The sequence below is a fragment of the Adiantum capillus-veneris genome, chromosome 1, assembly GCF_014529385.1.
Source record: "Adiantum capillus-veneris isolate H3 chromosome 1, ASM1452938v2, whole genome shotgun sequence".
Lineage (NCBI taxonomy): Eukaryota > Viridiplantae > Streptophyta > Polypodiopsida > Polypodiales > Pteridaceae > Adiantum > Adiantum capillus-veneris.
In genome coordinates this window covers 23976197-23993661 of record NC_140931.1, presented here as the reverse complement: position 1 = coordinate 23993661, position 17465 = coordinate 23976197, and the positions used below count along the sequence as shown (strand labels likewise).

Sequence of the window (17465 nt, the reverse complement as noted above, 5' to 3'; positions counted from 1 at the left end):
TTTACAAATTGACGATGAATCAAGGGGAGGACATTTCAAGCCTCGTCAATAGGTTAATATTAAGTGCTATCCCAAAAAACCTTGACAACATAGTCATAATGCTAGAACAAAAGAAACCAATACCCACATCTAGTCTTGTTGATCCACCATTACAACATATTTTTCACATCAATTAGTAACTCTTTGCACCCTGAGTAAAAATTAGCTTATGATGTTGCACTATCCAGTCTACTCTGTGAAGAGATACGTAGGAATTCTATGGAGCCTACAAAGTAAGGTATGTATATATTGCTAGTGGCAAAGGTCACAGAGGTCACACTCATAATTGTTACAGAAGTAAGGATTGTGGGAATTCTCATGGAAAATCTAGAGGTTATTTGCACACTGTCAAGTTCTATCATTGCCACAAGAAAAGACACTTAAAAAAAGATTATTGTGTATGGCCAAGAGACAAAAAAAGTCTCAAGACAACAAGAATTTTAATGACGACAAGAAAAAAGTTAACAGTAAGGAGCTCAATGTGCTAGAGTCTCCCAAGATTACAGATGTGCTTGAGGTCCAAACTTTCTTAAATGTTATATTCTGTATAGAAAATCTTAGTTTAGATGCTCTTATTGCACAAGATGCTAGCTTTTATTAGAATTGGGTCATAGATTTTGGAGCCAAGTTCCATGTGAAAACTCATAGATAATGGATCTCTACATATGCACATACTTGTAGTAAAGTTAAGCTTGATGATGCCTACCTCAAAGTAATTATCTTAACTCCATGTGCATTAATAATAGAACTCTATATTCCATATCCTAACAAACAACCAAGCTCAACCATTCATGAATACCTTAGAATCATCCTTTTTTCAATAGGAAAAGAAGAACACTATGCTTTAGTACAAATATTATCTCAATTCAAGATTTCTAAGTTAACTCAACTATGAATATAGTTATAATTTAGTAATACAATAAAGTTGTTGTACAAGGAAGAGGAAACCGAGAGGAAACCAAAGAGGGAGAAATCAGAACCTGCATATAGGCCACCGGCCCCTTGAAAGGAGACTCTTTGTCATGAACTCTTACACATGCTAAAAATTATGAATAACATAACACTTGCTACATTTCTCCATCTTGAAGGCTCAAAATCACTGAGACCAGTAGCCTTGCAGAGAGGGAAAGGAACTTAGAGAGAACATAAATTATAGGGTGTCTATTGCAAGGAGAAAAATCCTTGCACATAATCATCAAGCTAAATATGCATAACAACATAGAATTCATAGTCACGAATGTCTAACACATTCTCAAGTTAGCAAAGAGTTTGATAATCCATGGCCAGCTTGACGACTTGGGCTACCTACCCACCTTTGGGAATGGTTCATGGTCAATCAAGAAGGTTTCATATGTAAAAGAGGATTGTATATCCATAATTGCAAGTTGTTGTCTACTGAGTTGTGGCATAGCCAGTTGGGCCATATGAGCCAAAAGAGAATGAAAACACTAGAATTTTTTGGTTACTTGATATGCTAAGCTATTTTATTCAAAGCTCTGATACCAATGTCAAGTGCAACGGAATTGAAATGGTCAAGATCTAGGTCTTATGTTCTCATCTGTGGGGTAAGTCAAACTGCCAAAGTGAATGGCAAAGCCCCGCTTCGCATGACTCATCAACTCCTGAATAGAAGATGACTTCTTCTCCAAGCAGTGATCTCGGATCTCTGTAGGTAGACCCAAGGTGAACCGCTCAATCTGTTCTCTGAACGTGATCTTCTTGAATGAAGAGGCGGGTAGAAAAGAGCTCCAGAATCTTTCACAATAAGCATTGATTGTATCTTTCTTGGTCATCCGAAGATGGTTCCAAGCAGCTCGTATATCTCGTTCATATTCTTGCGCCAACCAAGAAGAAATAAAAAGCTTTTTAAATTCAGCCATTTAACTAGCGCAGTCTTGTTTAAAAGAAGCGTGGACCACCAAGTACGAGCATTCCCCTTAAGGTAAGAGGTAGCTCTCCGAATCTTGGAGTGCTCTGAATAGCGTCCTCCCGCGAAAGTCAAACTGTTGTATAAAAGACAAAGCCTTCGAAGCATCTGAGTATCCTAAAAAAGTATCAAACTTGATCGAGTGGCCATCTTCCTTAAACTCTCGGACTTTCTTTCTTTTATCTTCAAGAAAGTCATACTGGTTGGCTTTGTAAAAATTCTTCTTGTTCGCATAGAAGTTTCCATCATCAGAATCGGATCTGTCCGTAGACGAGTCCTCAATAGAACTGTCAAGCTCTGGGCGAGATTTAGCCTTCTTTGCCTTTTCCTTGCCCTTTCTGAAGCTTTGTTTCTTGCTTCGCTTTTTACCTTTTCTGTCTTCTTCGCTCGAATCTGAAGAGCTAGAGGAGCTGTCAGAAGAAGAAGAAGAAGAAGAAGAACTGGGTACTCCTTCAAATCGAACACGCTTCTTCTGTTTCTTTGCCTTATCAAAAGTCGACTGACGACCCAAATATCCCGGGAAGTCAGTGCTTTTCTTCTACTTTTTGCCGTGCTTTTTGGCTTTCTTCTGCGCGTCAAAAAGCTGAGCAATCCGTGCATCAACCACCTCTTGTAATTCCTTCTCTGATTACTGTTTGTGATCAGAAGGTTTCTTGAGCGCGGGTTTCAGTGGTGGTGTAGTGGTTTTTTGCCACTGTGCAAGCACTTCCTGAAAAGAAGTCTCGCTCATATATTTTGCCAATTTCGGATCCTTCGCAAAACTGAGCATCATCTTTGTTGCATCGCCGATCAATTGACGACGATTCATCTCTCTTTGCTACGCCTGAGTAGGCTGATACGGGCCATACTCTCTGTCAAAATCTTCGTTGTGATCCCTGCCCGCATCTCCAGATGCAGAGGGAGTCGACTGATCCTTGCGTGAAGCCATAGGTGCCACGGAAAAAAAAATTGGGGATCGGATTTCCCGTAGAAGAGAAATCGGCCGTGCTCTGATACCACTGTAACAGACTTGGACACTCCAAGTCAAGAATCAATCGCGATAGCACCAAATAACCACTTCAAACAATTCACAAATCACAATAGATTTGCACTAGCCCGACGGAGTTCCGTGCCTGGAGATATTGGCCCCAAAGACTGGCGCCCCTTTCGGTATTTCTTTTTGTATTAATCAATTCAAAGTACAAGAGATTGGGTCAGGTTTCACTCTCAGACTCTGCGTCCAGATGCTTTGAGAAGTGAGGCCCTCACCACCAATTTAAAGGTTACAAGGGATGCCCAAGAGCAGAGCCCCAAAAGCTTGAAAGCAAAAGCAGTTTCTCTCTCTCCATGAGAGTAAAATAAAGCAATTCAACTCTCTTTCTCTCTCTCCAAATCATTGCGTGGCCAAAAGCTGCAAAAGAACGTCGCTCTGCTTTTTTTTTGTAGCCTCTGCAAAATCTGGAATCTTCCGTACCTGCTGCCACGTGGCACTAGCGCCAGCCTTTTTAGGGTTTACAACTACTTAGGGTTTCAGCCAGCAGCTAGGGTTAGGGTTTCCAGAAATTAGGGTTTTCTGAAAATTAGGGTTTCTGGCAGAAATTAGGGTTTGCAGGATTTTTAGGGTTTCTGCTGCCGGTAGCCACATCATCACTTTGTGACAGAGAGAGAAAGAGAGACACCCAAGGACAGATCACAATGCTCTTCCATCCACATATGAGACCAGCCAGAGAGGAGTGAAATAGGGCACATCACTAGCAGAGGTATACTGATCGATCGAGCAATAGAGCTAGGGAGATTCACGAGGCCCAGGATAAGGGGATGCTCCCATCGACGGAGGAGGTTGCAGAAGAGAGTCAGATCTATATTGGCGAGACAAGGGAGATGCCCTGTGCAAACTCTCACCATAGAGGACATCAACACGATCGTGCACTGACCGATGCGAGCCATCTCCAAATTATGATACACATCCACCATTCTATTCTCTAATACACACTTACTTTTCGTATATGTAGTTCTCAAGCTCTTGATACCACCGTTTACAGCTCTAGTAGTGTTTCTGTTTACTTAGTTTCTTTCTTTATTTTTATCCAGACCTTGTTTCAAATTCACCACGATTAAACTCTCGGGTCTCATAGGTCAATATGGGCTTTAGAAGACGTTAATATAACATTTCATTTCATCATATCTCTCTCTCTCTCTCTCTCTCTCTCTCTCTCTCTCTCTCTCTCTGTGAACATAGTTTAAGGTCTCTTGGGATAGTTTCCTACGACGTTAAAACTCTCTTCTTCTTGGGGGTGTGTGTGGGTGTGAGTGTGTGTGCTAATTAAAAGAGGAAAATGGTATAACCTTTCTATCACCCAAGTGTGATAGATTGGTTATGCCATTTCCCTCTTGAATAACAGGTCTTGAGTTCAACTCTCCTGGTCGGCTAGATCTTTAAGGTCTCTTGGGATAGTTTCCTACGACGTTAAAACTCTCTTCTTCTTCTTCTTGTTCTTCTTCTTCTTCTTCTTCTTCTTCTTCTCTCTCTCTCTCTCTCTCTCTCTCTCTCTCTCTCTCTCTCTCTCTCTCTCAAGCAAGAAGGATGACAGCCATTGAAAGAGAGTTGAAAGAATGCAAAGTTCACATGGATGAGTGGAAGAAAGAGAAGAGCTCACTTCTTGAATGGAAAAAGAGGGAGGAAAAGGCGAGGGAACTAGAGCGCAAAGAGTCCCGGGCTGAAATTCAAGCTCTAAAAGGTAACATCTCAGCCCTTCGGAAGGAACTTGCCGAAACTAAAGAGAGAGGACGCCTTGAAGATGGAGACATTCAGCCATCAATGATAGATGAGCTGAATATTATACGAGCGCAAGTCGAAGAGTTATATAAAGGATGAAGGAGAAAAGAAGACCTCATGGGTGGAGGTTCTCTCCAAAACGCAAAAGAAGGTGGAAGAGGCTGCAAAGTGGATTGAAGTTGTCCAGAAGGGGAAGGGCAAGGACATTCCGGCTACACCCGACATCATCAACAAGACACTTGAAGAGGAACAACGAAGAAGGGTACTCGCTCTACACGTGAGAGTGACCGGCCTAAAAGATTCAAATAAGGTGGACCAAGAGGTGAAGAGCCTCATGTCAATGATGGGGGCGGAGAAGCCCTCGCACACACAAGCTTGGAGAGTGGGCAAGAAGAATGAAGGTAATGGGGAGAGTTCAAAAGAACGGGCTCTCATCTTGCGCTTTCCCTCCATGGAAGAAAAGAAAGACTTTTTAAAGAAGAGGCCAACCCTCAAGAAAACAGGTATCTATCAGGGATTGAACACCTGAGGAACCCGCTGGGTCGCTACTGCCCCCTTCGCACGCCCCCCCCCCCCCCCCCCCCCCCCCCCCCCCCCAGCACTGCCTCGCTGCCTGCCCCCACGCTGCCTGCTAGCCTCTGCCGCCCCCTGCCTGCCCGCCCGCTGCCTACCTGCCGTTGCCGCTGCCGCTGCCGCCCCCGTCACCCCCTCCGGCTGCCGTCAGCGCTCCCTCCTGCCCCAACCCGCTAGCCCCCCCGGCCCGCCTGCCCGCCCGCCTCAGTTTCACCCCGTCAACCCCTGCAATTCGGCCCATTCTGCATTGTTTCAATTCTTGGGACGGTGCTTTCTGCGCCTGATTGCAACGTCCTTCCGTCGACCTCTTCTCACGACACAGCAGTAGACACAGATGGAGGCTCCAGCTTCGCCACAGAGGGACTCGCCAGAAGCCCCCTCGCCCGACCCCGCTGAGCCCACCATTCGACTTGCTCTCTCGCCGACAGAGCAAGCGAGCCTTGCCGCAGAGGTAGAGCGATTGCAAGCGACTTCGGTCATCTGCAAGATTCTCAGCACCCGACCTAGCAAAGGAGAGCTGCGAGAACTTCTCCAGGCTCGCCTTCTAGCAGAGGTGGACAAGATCTTGGATGTCCAAATTCTCGGACGGGGTTACTATCAGATCGAGTTTAAGACCTCCAAGATGGCGTCCAAGGTCATAGCTATGAGTCCACTGGCCATCCGAGCATCACGCACCCAATTTCGACAGTGGCGACATGGTTTTGACCCGGCTTCGGATATTCTAGTAGAGGAGACAGACATCCCCATCTCAATCTGCTTTTCGGGTTTACGCAAGGAGTACCTACCACTTCTTTCCAGGATCGGCTCCGCCATTGGGACTGTCCTGGAGACACCTCGTACGGCAGCATCAGTAGCTGCCAAGGCGGCTGGCATCCCCTCAGTTCGAGTTTTGGTCAGAGATACCCACACGTTCTCGAAGGTTATCCTTCTGCCTCGGGTGAGTGGGGGTTGGTTTAGACAGAGTGTGGAGTACTTGGGCCTCCCGAACCAGTGCTTCATTTGCCGATAGATGGGCCACCTAGCGAAGGCCTGTCCACAGAGGAGGCCGCGACCTGCACCACCACAGCCTCAGCCCTAGCCTGCCAGGGCTGGCCCGCAGCCGCAATCAACGGCACAACGCACACATGCAGAGCCACCCTCCGAGCTTGGAACTCCAGCGGAGGAGGGGTGGCAGCAGGCCAGTGGCCGACGACGCCCGGAGGCACAATGTCAGCCTGGCACTCAGAGTGGCCCTCAAGTGCCTACTTAGCAGCAGTGGGTTCCCACGGGGAACCGCTTTGGTCCTCTTGAGCAGGAGGAGATCCCTGCGCCAGCCCCCACCTTCGCTTCACCCTCGACGGCCGCTCCCCCCCCAGAGTTCCCCCCCTCTTCCTCATCCTCCCCCCCACCTTCTGCTCCCATTGCCTCTCCACCTCGCCCCTCTACCTCTGTCGCCCCATCCCGCCCCTCTTCTCCTCCGCTCCCCCAGCTCCTTCTCACCCCCCTCCTGCTCCAGTTCCACAGTCGACTCAGGAGACTGGTCCCTCTCCGGCGGCTAGGAGATCTCTTGGCAGCGCCTTTGCCACGAGTCGCCTAGCGAGAGAGGGTCAGCCCTTCTGGCGGCCCCCTTTGCAGATTCAGACATCTTCCCTTGCAGCTATCCCTCGTGGTCTGACGAGCATTGACCTCCGACGCCGTTGGGACTTCTTCGACTACGGGTTCACTCGTTTTCTCGGCGATTCCGCAGCAGACCATGAGGCAGCCTGCTTCAGGGCCATGCTTTGTTCCTCGCCGCTAGGGGGACAGAGGCCTTGGACTTAGCAGTTGGTTTCTCCTTCCCCCTCTGTGGTAGGGCCGAGACAGAGTGGTCCCTCGACTCAGTGTTGGGATGGTTGCATACACAGGTCCTAGAGTTCTCACCACATGGGAGAACTTGGAGTTACATATATGTTGCAGACTTTGTGGCCATTGGCCAAGTTTGCGGTGACACCCCAAGACTCAACAGGATGTAGGCACATTGTGGTGTACTTCTTTGCTGATATGCAGTGTTTGCCTTGCTATGTATACATTCATGAGGACTCCTGGACAGAGGAGGTTGCTTTACGCACGGCTCACTCTGCTTGGGCTTGGGCTAGGCACTCACTGCAGTCACGCCTATCTAGAGGACGCTCGGATGCGGATTACTCCCCATCCAAGCCAGATACGAAGATAGCCCGTCTTGCTGCTGCGGCAACATCTGTTCTCTCTCGCTCCCCATGAGGATCGTCTCATGGAACGCGCAGGGACTAGGTGGGCCCCAGTTTCAGCGACAACGGGGCCGTTTGCGTCAGGAGCTTCAACGTTGCCTTGTGGGAGGAGAGATTGATCTCCTTATGCTTCAGGAGCACCATCTGTGTGAGAGCCGCATTCGGCGATGTGGTCAGATTTTGCATGGACGATATGATACCTTTTGGTCAGCTGCTTTTGGACCTGGAGGCATCCAGGGTGGGGTATGTATGACTATTGCGGACTCATTGCAGCAGGCCATTGTGGGCAGAGGGATTATTCTGCCAAGCAGGGCTCAGTGGATTACTATGCAGGTTCAGGGTGGCCTTGTGGGCTTCCTGAACATCTATGCGCCCAATGTGGCGAGTGCTCGTGCAGAGTTTTGGTCACAGATTGTTGAGTCTTTACCGCACGCCGATCATTGGTGTATAGGAGGGGACTTCAACATGTTGGAGGACCCTTCTGACAGGATTGGTGGCAACCATGCTACTGTGCATGGAGTCGAGTTGGCAGCTTGGGAGAGGTTGTGTATGACTTTGAGGGTCTCGGATACATAGCAGCACTCTGGTTTTGTGAGGCCCCCAAACAGTCTTGCCTTCTCTAGATCGGACCGCAGAGTGGGAGGAGTAAATCTATCGCGGATAGATCGCTTCTACACTAGTGACCACTTCAGTGACTTGGGAGGAATCAGTGGGCATCCTGGCAAGGACATCCTTCTCGAACCATGCACTAGTGATCCTCACAGTGGCAGACAGGCAGAGGAGTGGGAGCACGATGCTTCGCATCCCAGAGAGGGTCTTGTTGGACTCAGCACTCAGAGAGAGGGTAGAGGCTCTCTGGACAGAGGGCATGGACAACCAGGTTCCACCTGCAGACAGAGTGGCCTCAGGCCTAGCTCAGCTTAGCCACTTTTTTCTTCAGGAGTCTCTAGCTCGTCGGGCTGCAGCGAGAGGCGGAGCAGCGTCTCAGACGAGGCATTGCTTCACTACAGAGAATGCAGGGCTGCTCCAGACAGTCCATGGTTGGAGAAGCAGTTACCAGAGGCTCGACAGGAGCTTGCTAGCACAGAGGAGAGGCGTCATGAGTTTGCCTTCCACCGACAGGCATCTCAGTGGACTCAGGTGGGTGACAGAGTGACTGCTGCTTTTTTTTTTGAGACAGTGGGACCTCGGCACTCGCATGCCAAGGTCAATCAGTTGAGGAGACAGTCAAAGCGACAGAATGCATGCAGGGAGCAGGTTTGGGCACAGATGCCTTGTCTTGTGACAGAGGAGATGCGCCAGAGGCTAGAGATGCCACTTCAACTTGAGGAGCTGCACACGGCTCTTAGGGCCCTCCCTCGTGGTAGCTGTCCAGGTGAGGATGGGTTGACTCCCAGCTTTTTCTTAGAGTACTGGGACCTGCTTGGCCCAGATCTTTATAGTGCTTTTCAGTACATTTTGCACACAGGAGTGATGCCTGACAGCATGAGTGAGGGCCTGATCTACCTCATTCCCAAGGAGGGTGGCTCCTTGGATGAGATTCGACAGTGGCGCCACATCACCATCCTCAACTCAGCCTACAAAATTCTTGCCAAGGCTCTGAGTTTGAGGATTCAGCCACTTTTAGAGAGCCTTATACATGGGACTCGGACAGGTTTTGTCAAGGAACGCAGTATCCTTGACAACATCTTTACTTTCTGGGAGGCTTCTGCCCTGGCACGGCTCCGTGGTGAGGACCTTGTGATTCTTCTTCTCGATTTTGAGAAGGCATACGACAGAGTTGACTGGGACTTTCTAGAGGGCACTCTACACAGGATGGGCTTCTTAGATGCTTGGATCAGAGGGGTGTCAGCTTTGTACAAACACACTCACAGTCAGGTGCTTTTGGCAGGAGGTAGAGGTGAGCGCTTCATGCTCACACGCTCGGTCAGACAAGGTTGTCCTCTTGCCCCCTTTCTCTTTCTGTTCTATGCGGAGGCGATGAGCAGATTTTTGGTGTCACAGCAGGTTGGTCTACGGGGCTTAGCAGTCCCTATTTGGGGAGATGAGCTACCGGACGCTGAGTTTGCCAATGACTCAGCCTTGTACTTAGATGGCCAAGAGGCCAATCTACACAGATGTGAGAACGCTTTGGAGACCTTCTGTTGTGCATCGGATGCACTGATCAACTGGAGAAAGACAGTGGCTTTCTCGGTTGGTAGTGCTCCTGTGCCAGATTGGATGCTAGGAGAGGGTTTCAGGTGGATTCCCCCAGGGACTGCAGTTCGGTACTTGGGTTGTCAGGTTGGTTTGGACTTCTCTCCCGAGCAGCAAATTGCTCTTCTCCTGTCCATCAGGAGAAAGTTGTTACATTGGAGCTCAGCACGACTTTCGCTGGCTGGTACAGTAGTAGTTGCCAACCAGGTGTTGTTGGCGACTATGTGGTACATCACTTCCTGCTGGATCTTCTCGAGTTCTTGTATCAACCAGGTAGAGAGGCTGATCAGGAACTTCCTTTGGTCAGGACGTGACACTCAGATAGCCCGAGCCAAGGTGGCTTGGTCGGTCATCACGCTTGCTTGTTCTCGGGGAGGGCTTGGGATCATAGATCCAGCACAGCAGAGTAGAGCCCTTCTTGGGAAGTTCATAGTCAGAGGACTTCTTCCAGGTGAGGAGCCTTGGAAGGAGTTCTTGCTGCAGAGGCTTCGTGCCAGGGTGCCTCAGTCAGGAGGCCCTTGGCAACCCTCGACCAGATGGATCTTTACAGAGTTGCGCCGAGTTGGTTTGAGCAAGAGACTGGAGGACTGCTTCGCTGTGAGTTTGCTTCGATCTTGGAAGCTCTTACGGCGTGGCCTGGAGCAGAGACAGCCGACGTGCACGGAGGAGCGCCCACGGCAGCCCCTCGTCTGGAACCCCATGGTTAGCACTCAAAGAGGCCACTTGGTTGGTAGTCGGCCTCATGTTTCCTAGGGTCCCATGGCAGCAAGTCCAGCGTGCTCTCTAGGTGACTGGCTAGAGTTCACAGGTTTGTCAGAGGAGGTGCAGGGTTTCCAACTACAGGGCATGAGAGGGGTGCAGAGCATGTGTCAAGACATGTCAGAGTCAGTTCCAGCTGAGTGGCTCACGCCTCTCGATCCAGTAGCACCCCGGTGGATGGGAGCCTTCACACGACTGGAGGTTCTCATTTCAGACAGGGCCTGCTCAGAGACTGTCCCAGCCCTGTTCTTCGAGCTTCAGGGTGGGGGACGATTACAGAGAGTTGCAATAGAGGCCCCGCAAGTAGCAGAGTGCTGCTTTCAGAGGATCCGAGTTGTGGGCATCTGTGGGAGGACTTGCGTCATAGACCCTGACCCAGCAACTCTTGAGACTCGACACTGGAGGCTTTGGGCTTGGGAGTGTTGTCCATTGGCACGAGTACAATGGGATCCTGGTGAGTGGCTATGGAGGGACCCCTTCTCTTCTGTAGACCATCCAGGAGTCCCCTTCTTCAGTACACTGTTCGGCTTGGACGTCATATTCTTGCAACACAGAGAGAGGCCCGCCCCGCTGCAGCACGTCATTGGCAGGAGGAGGGCCTCAGTCGAGTTCTCGGCAGCATTTTGACAGAGGCTGTGGGACTCCAGACAGCCGAGGCACGTCACTTTGTTTCAGTGGCTGGTTGCACACAGAGCTACAACAGTAGGGAGCTGGCTTGTGCATAGTGGTCTCTCGACCGCATGTGCAGCCTGTGACCAATTGGTGGAGAGTCAACGTCATTGTCTTTGGGACTCTCCCTCGGCCTAGCAGGTGTGGCTACGAGTTCTTCGGCTGATGCCTACTCTCTCCACGGCTAGACAGTACACTTGGGGGGCAGCGGCTTGGTCCACTCTCACTGGCCCGGCACTTCAGTTTGAGCTATCTTCCACCAGCAAGATGATAGTGATACAGGGGGGGCGACCTACACTCCAGCCTGCTCTACAGAGCTTACTCCACAGGAGTGGTGCAGTGAGAGAGAGGAGTGTTGGGAGCTCATCAGTGGCCTGACACTTTGGTTCATCTGGCGGGCCCGCTGTTTCCGCATTTTTGAGGCTTGCTCTGTGCCACCAGCAGAGACTGTTCGTGACTTTTGGCTAGAGCTGATCCATACTCTCAGAGGACAGCTTGAGGGACTACAGGGCAGCTCCGACCGCATGCGGGAGCGCCGCGAGGCTTTCCTTGGACTCTGGCGCCCTAGGCCTTTCTACACCATTGTCCAGGGTGTGCTCAGTTGGCACTACCATCCACCAGTGTGGCTCTTCCCTCCTCCCACCTCTTGATTTAGCCTCATTGTATATATGTTGTTCTTTCATTGGGAGAGTCTCCCCATCATGTTTGTTGTAGCCCTCTCTTGCAGAGGTGGTTGTAGCCCTATGGGCAGTTTTCATTAACTAATAGCAGGATCTTTTTCTCGGGGAAAAAAAAAAGAAAACAGGCATCTTTTTAGGAGATGACCTTACCCTCTCACAACTTGCACATATGAGAGAGGTCATGCCGGAGATTATAGCAACAAGGGAGAAGGGAAAGTTAGCCTTTTACAGAGATGGGCGAGAAGTGATTACAGAGAGCAACTCTACATGATGGTGCGAGACCTATGGGACCACTCTCAGGATGGCGGTTTGGAACTATAATGGTTCGTATAGACTTGATGTGGGGGCCTCTGAGGACAGCTTCAGAGACAGAGACATTGTTTTCTACTCAGAGACTCATCAGGCTCCAAGACAATTGATGCCGCATATATCAGGATACAGATGGGAGACAACTTGCCAAACATGCACCAGATCTGAGCATGGGACTAGAGGATCAGGAGGTGTAGCATTTCTTTTCAAAGAGGAGCTCCAGCCACTACTGCACATAGTTCGGAGAGATGATCAGGCCAGATACATGTGGGTGAGGCTGAGGGACGTTTCTTGTATATCTCCATATGCTATTTTCCTCCCAGCACTTCAGTATATGCTTCACCCAAAGGACAGTCTCCTTACTCTGATGATATTTGGGAGTCCTCCAGGGATGAAGACATCATACTATTGGGGGATTTCAATGCCCGTACAGGCAGTTCACAGACGGTTTTCTATGACACCTCAGAGGAGATGCTCAGAGAGTTAGAGCCAAAGGAGATGGGGCTTGAGAGATGCTCACACGACAGAGAGCATACAGAGTATGGGAGATACCTCAGGGAGATGACGACTACTCACAGTTTAGCCATATTGAATGGCTTACCGACCTTCCCATCATCTACAGGTTTTACTTGTTTTCCACACAGACATGGGGCAAGTACTGTAGACTATGTTCTGACACATCTGAGCTTTATCTCTCACATTCAGGATTTTACTGTGGGGCCCAAGCCTGTTGGGATAGCAGTAGATCATGCACTTTTGACATTATCAATCTCCTTTGAGTACAATACATCTCAGACCTCACGAGGTGGTAGACATCCACGCTATACTTTTACACCAGAGACTGACTCAGTCTATGCAGAGGAGATACGTAGACTGTTATGCACATCAGAGCCAGTATACACAGTGGAGGAGATCACATCTATCCTGATAGTGACATTACATGGGGCAGTGACAGAGGCATACCCACACACTCAGCTTGGTCAGAGACGTCGTTCCAGGCACATGCCTCAGAACAGCTGGTATGATGAGGAGTGTCGACAGAGGAGAGCTCAGATCCAACGGGAGCTTGCATTGGGAGTGATCACCTATAGACAGTCTCGTATTGCTACACGACGACTAGTATGATGGAAGAAGCGAGCTTTCTTGGTCTAGATGGAGCAGGATTTATAGCAACTCTTTCTTAGTAGAGATTCAGGAGAGGCTTGGCGTCTATTCCATGAGCAGTCTCCCGCACTAGCGATTACTTCTACGGAGATATGGGAGCAGTATGCAGCATCATTATACACTATACCTGGACAGGCACCACTACCAGATCCACCACAGCCATGTCCGGCTACGAGCACCTTCTTTACCATTGAGATAGTAAAGGAGGCCATTGACAGGATGACAATCAGACGGGCACAGAATCATGGGGGTTTGGTAGCAGAGCACATTATACATGCTGGGGACTTGTTGACAGAGATGCTTGCACGGTTGTTCAACCGTGTCATGTGTGAGGGCTTTCCTGAGTCTTGGAGATTGTCTACTATTGTACCTATCTTCAAGACAGGAGACCCCACAGTGCCAGGGAATTACCATACTATCATGGTAGGACACATTGGCACGGTTGTATGCATCCATCCTTGAGCATAGGTTGCGCAGTTGGGCAGAGACTATGGGCACACGGACACCTGGACAGGCTGGTTTCAGGAGGAGTTTCTCCACACTGGATCATGTCTTTACACTCAAAGCTATCATTGAGGAGGGTCGAGCACATGGTAGACGGATATATTGCAGCTTTGTGCACTTCCGCAAAGCTTTTGACACAGTACCGAGAGCCAGATTGATGCGTCGACCTATGGAATTGGGGGTACCCACAGAGCTGATATGGGGGATTATGGCATTGTACAATTCAGTGATGAGTCATGTGCGCACACCAGAGGGGATATCTGACATAGTTCACTCCACTATCGGAGTGAAACAGGGATGCCCATTCTCCTCTACTTTATTTGGTATGTATATTGATGAGGTCTCTGATTATATTGACAGAGGAGGAGATAGAGATGCTCAGCTTGCAGGGACATGGATTCCTCTTTTATGGTATGCTGACGATATCGTGTTGATATCAGACTCACCAGAGGGTATGCAGAGACATTTGGACGCATTGCATAGTTTTGCAGGGGATAGTGGATTGTCTGTCAACCTTGGTAAAACCAAGGTCATGGTATTTAATACCAAGCCACGGTGGGTCAGGAGATCAGCACCTACATTCACATATGGTCAGGACAGTATGGAGTACACTAATGCATACACATATCTTGGGGTGGTCTTTAGTGGACCGAGGTTCACACTGAAAGTGGCAACAGACACTAGATTGACTCGTGCCTATGCAGCCCTAGGCGGTTTAGAGAGGATTTGTTCACAGGTTCAATTCCAGGAACCTCGAACAAAGCTCTGGCTCTTCGACACTTTGGTCGCTTCAGTTATGCACTACGGGGTGCAGGTTTGGGGACCATTTGTTGACAATGCTGGATGGAGTAATATGGAGAGGCCCTTGGTATCTATGATTTCTAGGCTGTTTAGAGCCAAGGCCTCAACTCCACATGACATCATACGAGCGGAGCTGGCTGCCCCACCTATGGAGATTGAGGCACTTACCAGATCAGTATCATTTGTACACAGCTTATGGGACACCACCAAGGACAGATATGCTAGGCTTGCTCTTGAGTCATGGCATTACAGGGAGATACATCATGTTGGTATGCACAGATGAGCTCATGGTTTCAGAGGCATGGTTTCAGCATGGGCAGGCTGCCCCCTTTCCAGTATTCTCTTGATGCACCATCTTTGGCTCTTACACAAATGGAGATTACTAGACTCATTCGGCAGGATCTTATCCAGCTTGATACCAGGAGGACATGGATAGAGCCATCACGGGAGTTGGGTACGAAGAGGGCTTTCTATAGAGAGCATCTTCTCCAACTCACGATAGATACATGGACACACATCTATCTCATGGGTTACGATGTACCATAGGCCAGATACACACATCTTCACACCAGCTTGGAATTGAGACAGGTAGATTCAGAGGCATACCAGCAAACAATAGGATATGTCAGCTATGCCATGCAGTGCCAAAGACAAAGTTTCACTACATGTCACTGCACGGTCTACTATGAGATACAAGGACGCTTTCACTGTTTATTCAGAGATGGTTTTGACCCGTTAGATAGAGTCATGAGATATCAGGACCAGACATGTCTCGGATTATTTCTACTTGAGATACAGAGACATAGAGACTCTCGATTGGGAGGACATAGACAAAGACAGTCCCAGAGACGCATCTCAAATTTCTCCAATCCGAGTACCACAGAGGCAGAGGGGCCACCACCACCACAAAGCTCGGTTCCCACCCATACACGCACCAATGGTACTCTTATTGACCGAGCTATAGAGTTGGGGAGATCGAGACGACCGGGATTGAAGAGGGGAGCCACGCAGCACCGACGGAGATTGCGGCAGAGGATCCATAGGATTCTAGCACAACACCCAGAGTGTCAATCAAGATAGGCTTCATGCTACTGCTATATCGTATCATGGTGACACTTATCCCCACTTTGTACCTTTGTGGCATTATAACATTGCTCAGCTTAACAGCCACCCATAGGAGTCGGTAGCACTCCTATCTAAGTTTCTAGTTTGTAGTTTTCTTTGTTTGTGCCCAGACTTGGTACTAGACTCACCATTGTAATCAGTTTGGTCTCATAGGTCATTTTGGCCTTTTGTAGACGCTAATATATCATTTCATTTCATTTCTCTCTCTCTCTCTCTCTCTCTCTCTCTCTCTCTCTCTCTCTCTCTCTCTCTCTCTCTCTCTCTCTCTCTCTCTCAACATAGCCAAGAAAATAGGTTTGAAACAGGCAAGAGCTACCTGGATTTGAGCTGCTGCAAGGAAGCTTTCTTCCTGTTGCGGCGCCAGTGCTTGTCAATGTGTGGTTGGACGGGGGGGTCATGGACCTCCGAAGAAAGATTGAGCTCTCTCTTTTGCCTCTTGTAGATCAGACCATCATCGTTCACAATCTCCCAACCTATAATGCATCAGTGAAAGGGTGTGGAAATGGAAGAAAAACGACACAGGTGCACTATCCACTTGAGAAGAGAGCCACTGCGCACGAAAATTGGCACAAAACAGAATTCAGATAATACCTTCGCCCGACCGAACCACCACAGGTCCCGTCGAGCTCTGCATTTTAGCGCGGCAAAAGCGTATTCCGTTTTCACAATAAGAATCATTCGTCCGGACAACGCTGAAAACCAGAGAAGCCTCATAGTACATACCTCTTTCGAGAGTCTTCCTTAAGTTTAAGGTTTTACAAAACTTTAAGGTTGTTTAGTGCGATGCTAAAATTCACAAACTCACCTAAGATGATGATGGTGCATGCGCAGAGGTGAGCATGAGTGGAAATGGATTGCCTCTTTTGTTGCAATAATCCATCTCATCCTCATGCATCGAAAACTCCAAGCTATGGGATGTTATGCGAGATCATCAACTTCTCTCTCTCTCTCTCTCTCTCTCTCTCTCTCTCTCTCTCTCTCTCTCTCACACACACACACACACACACACATAGAACCCTCATATGCATCCATGTGAAAAAAACAATCAACCGATTAGTTTTGAACACATTTAATAGGTGTCATTGAATCTATCAGCTATTATTCATGTCAAATTTAAAAACACATAAACTAATTATTATCTCAAGCAGTACAAATCTTTAATGATTTGAAGTGTTAGGTATAATATATATTTTATTTATAATAAGCCATCAATAGGTAGTGACTCCTTTTTTATGCATATTGAGGTTCCAACATTTTTTAAAGCATTCTTTGCATTACTTTTTTTTGTGATATACACCAAGAAAAACATATGCAACAATAAGAAATCTATACATATCACCATGTCAAAACTGTAATGGAAATGGCCTATGGACATTGAGAATAGCGGAATTAAGAGAACTGTAGTGAGCGTTTTTATGAGACTACTTTGAGAAAATAGAGGGTGAACTTAATTAGCGGTAGCAACATGGCGATAATTCTTAATTAACTTGGCATGAATAATATTTTGCAACAGAGAGAATTAGAGAACTTGGCAACATTTGAGGATGGGATTTATGTGGAGCCGGTCCCCCCTACAAAAGGCTTTTGTATTATAATTTATCCCATAAAGAGAGACTTGGTACAATACGAGCTTTGTGTTCCTTGAGACCTTGATGGTGCAACGAAGATAGAGAGCTTCATGCACCACAATTATGCCCGTAACTTAGCTAAATGAAAGCATCAAGTTGTCCCGGCCCTCA

General features: G+C 48.4%; 1 protein-coding gene across 1 annotated transcript in view; it reads right to left on the bottom strand.

Moving 5' to 3' along the window:
* The window catches only part of LOC147464425 (cryptic loci regulator), an 87501-nt gene extending 71040 nt beyond the window's left edge, over positions 1 to 16461 (bottom strand). Inside the window, exons 1-2 of the mRNA XM_086509142.1 lie at positions 16318 to 16461; positions 16043 to 16199 (exon numbers count right to left, since the gene is read on the bottom strand). Of these exons, the coding sequence (XP_086365268.1) occupies positions 16043 to 16199; positions 16318 to 16447 (287 nt within the window). The 5' untranslated portion in view covers positions 16448 to 16461. The remainder of the gene's footprint in view (positions 1 to 16042; positions 16200 to 16317) is intronic.
* Between the last annotated feature and the right edge of the window lie 1004 nt (positions 16462 to 17465).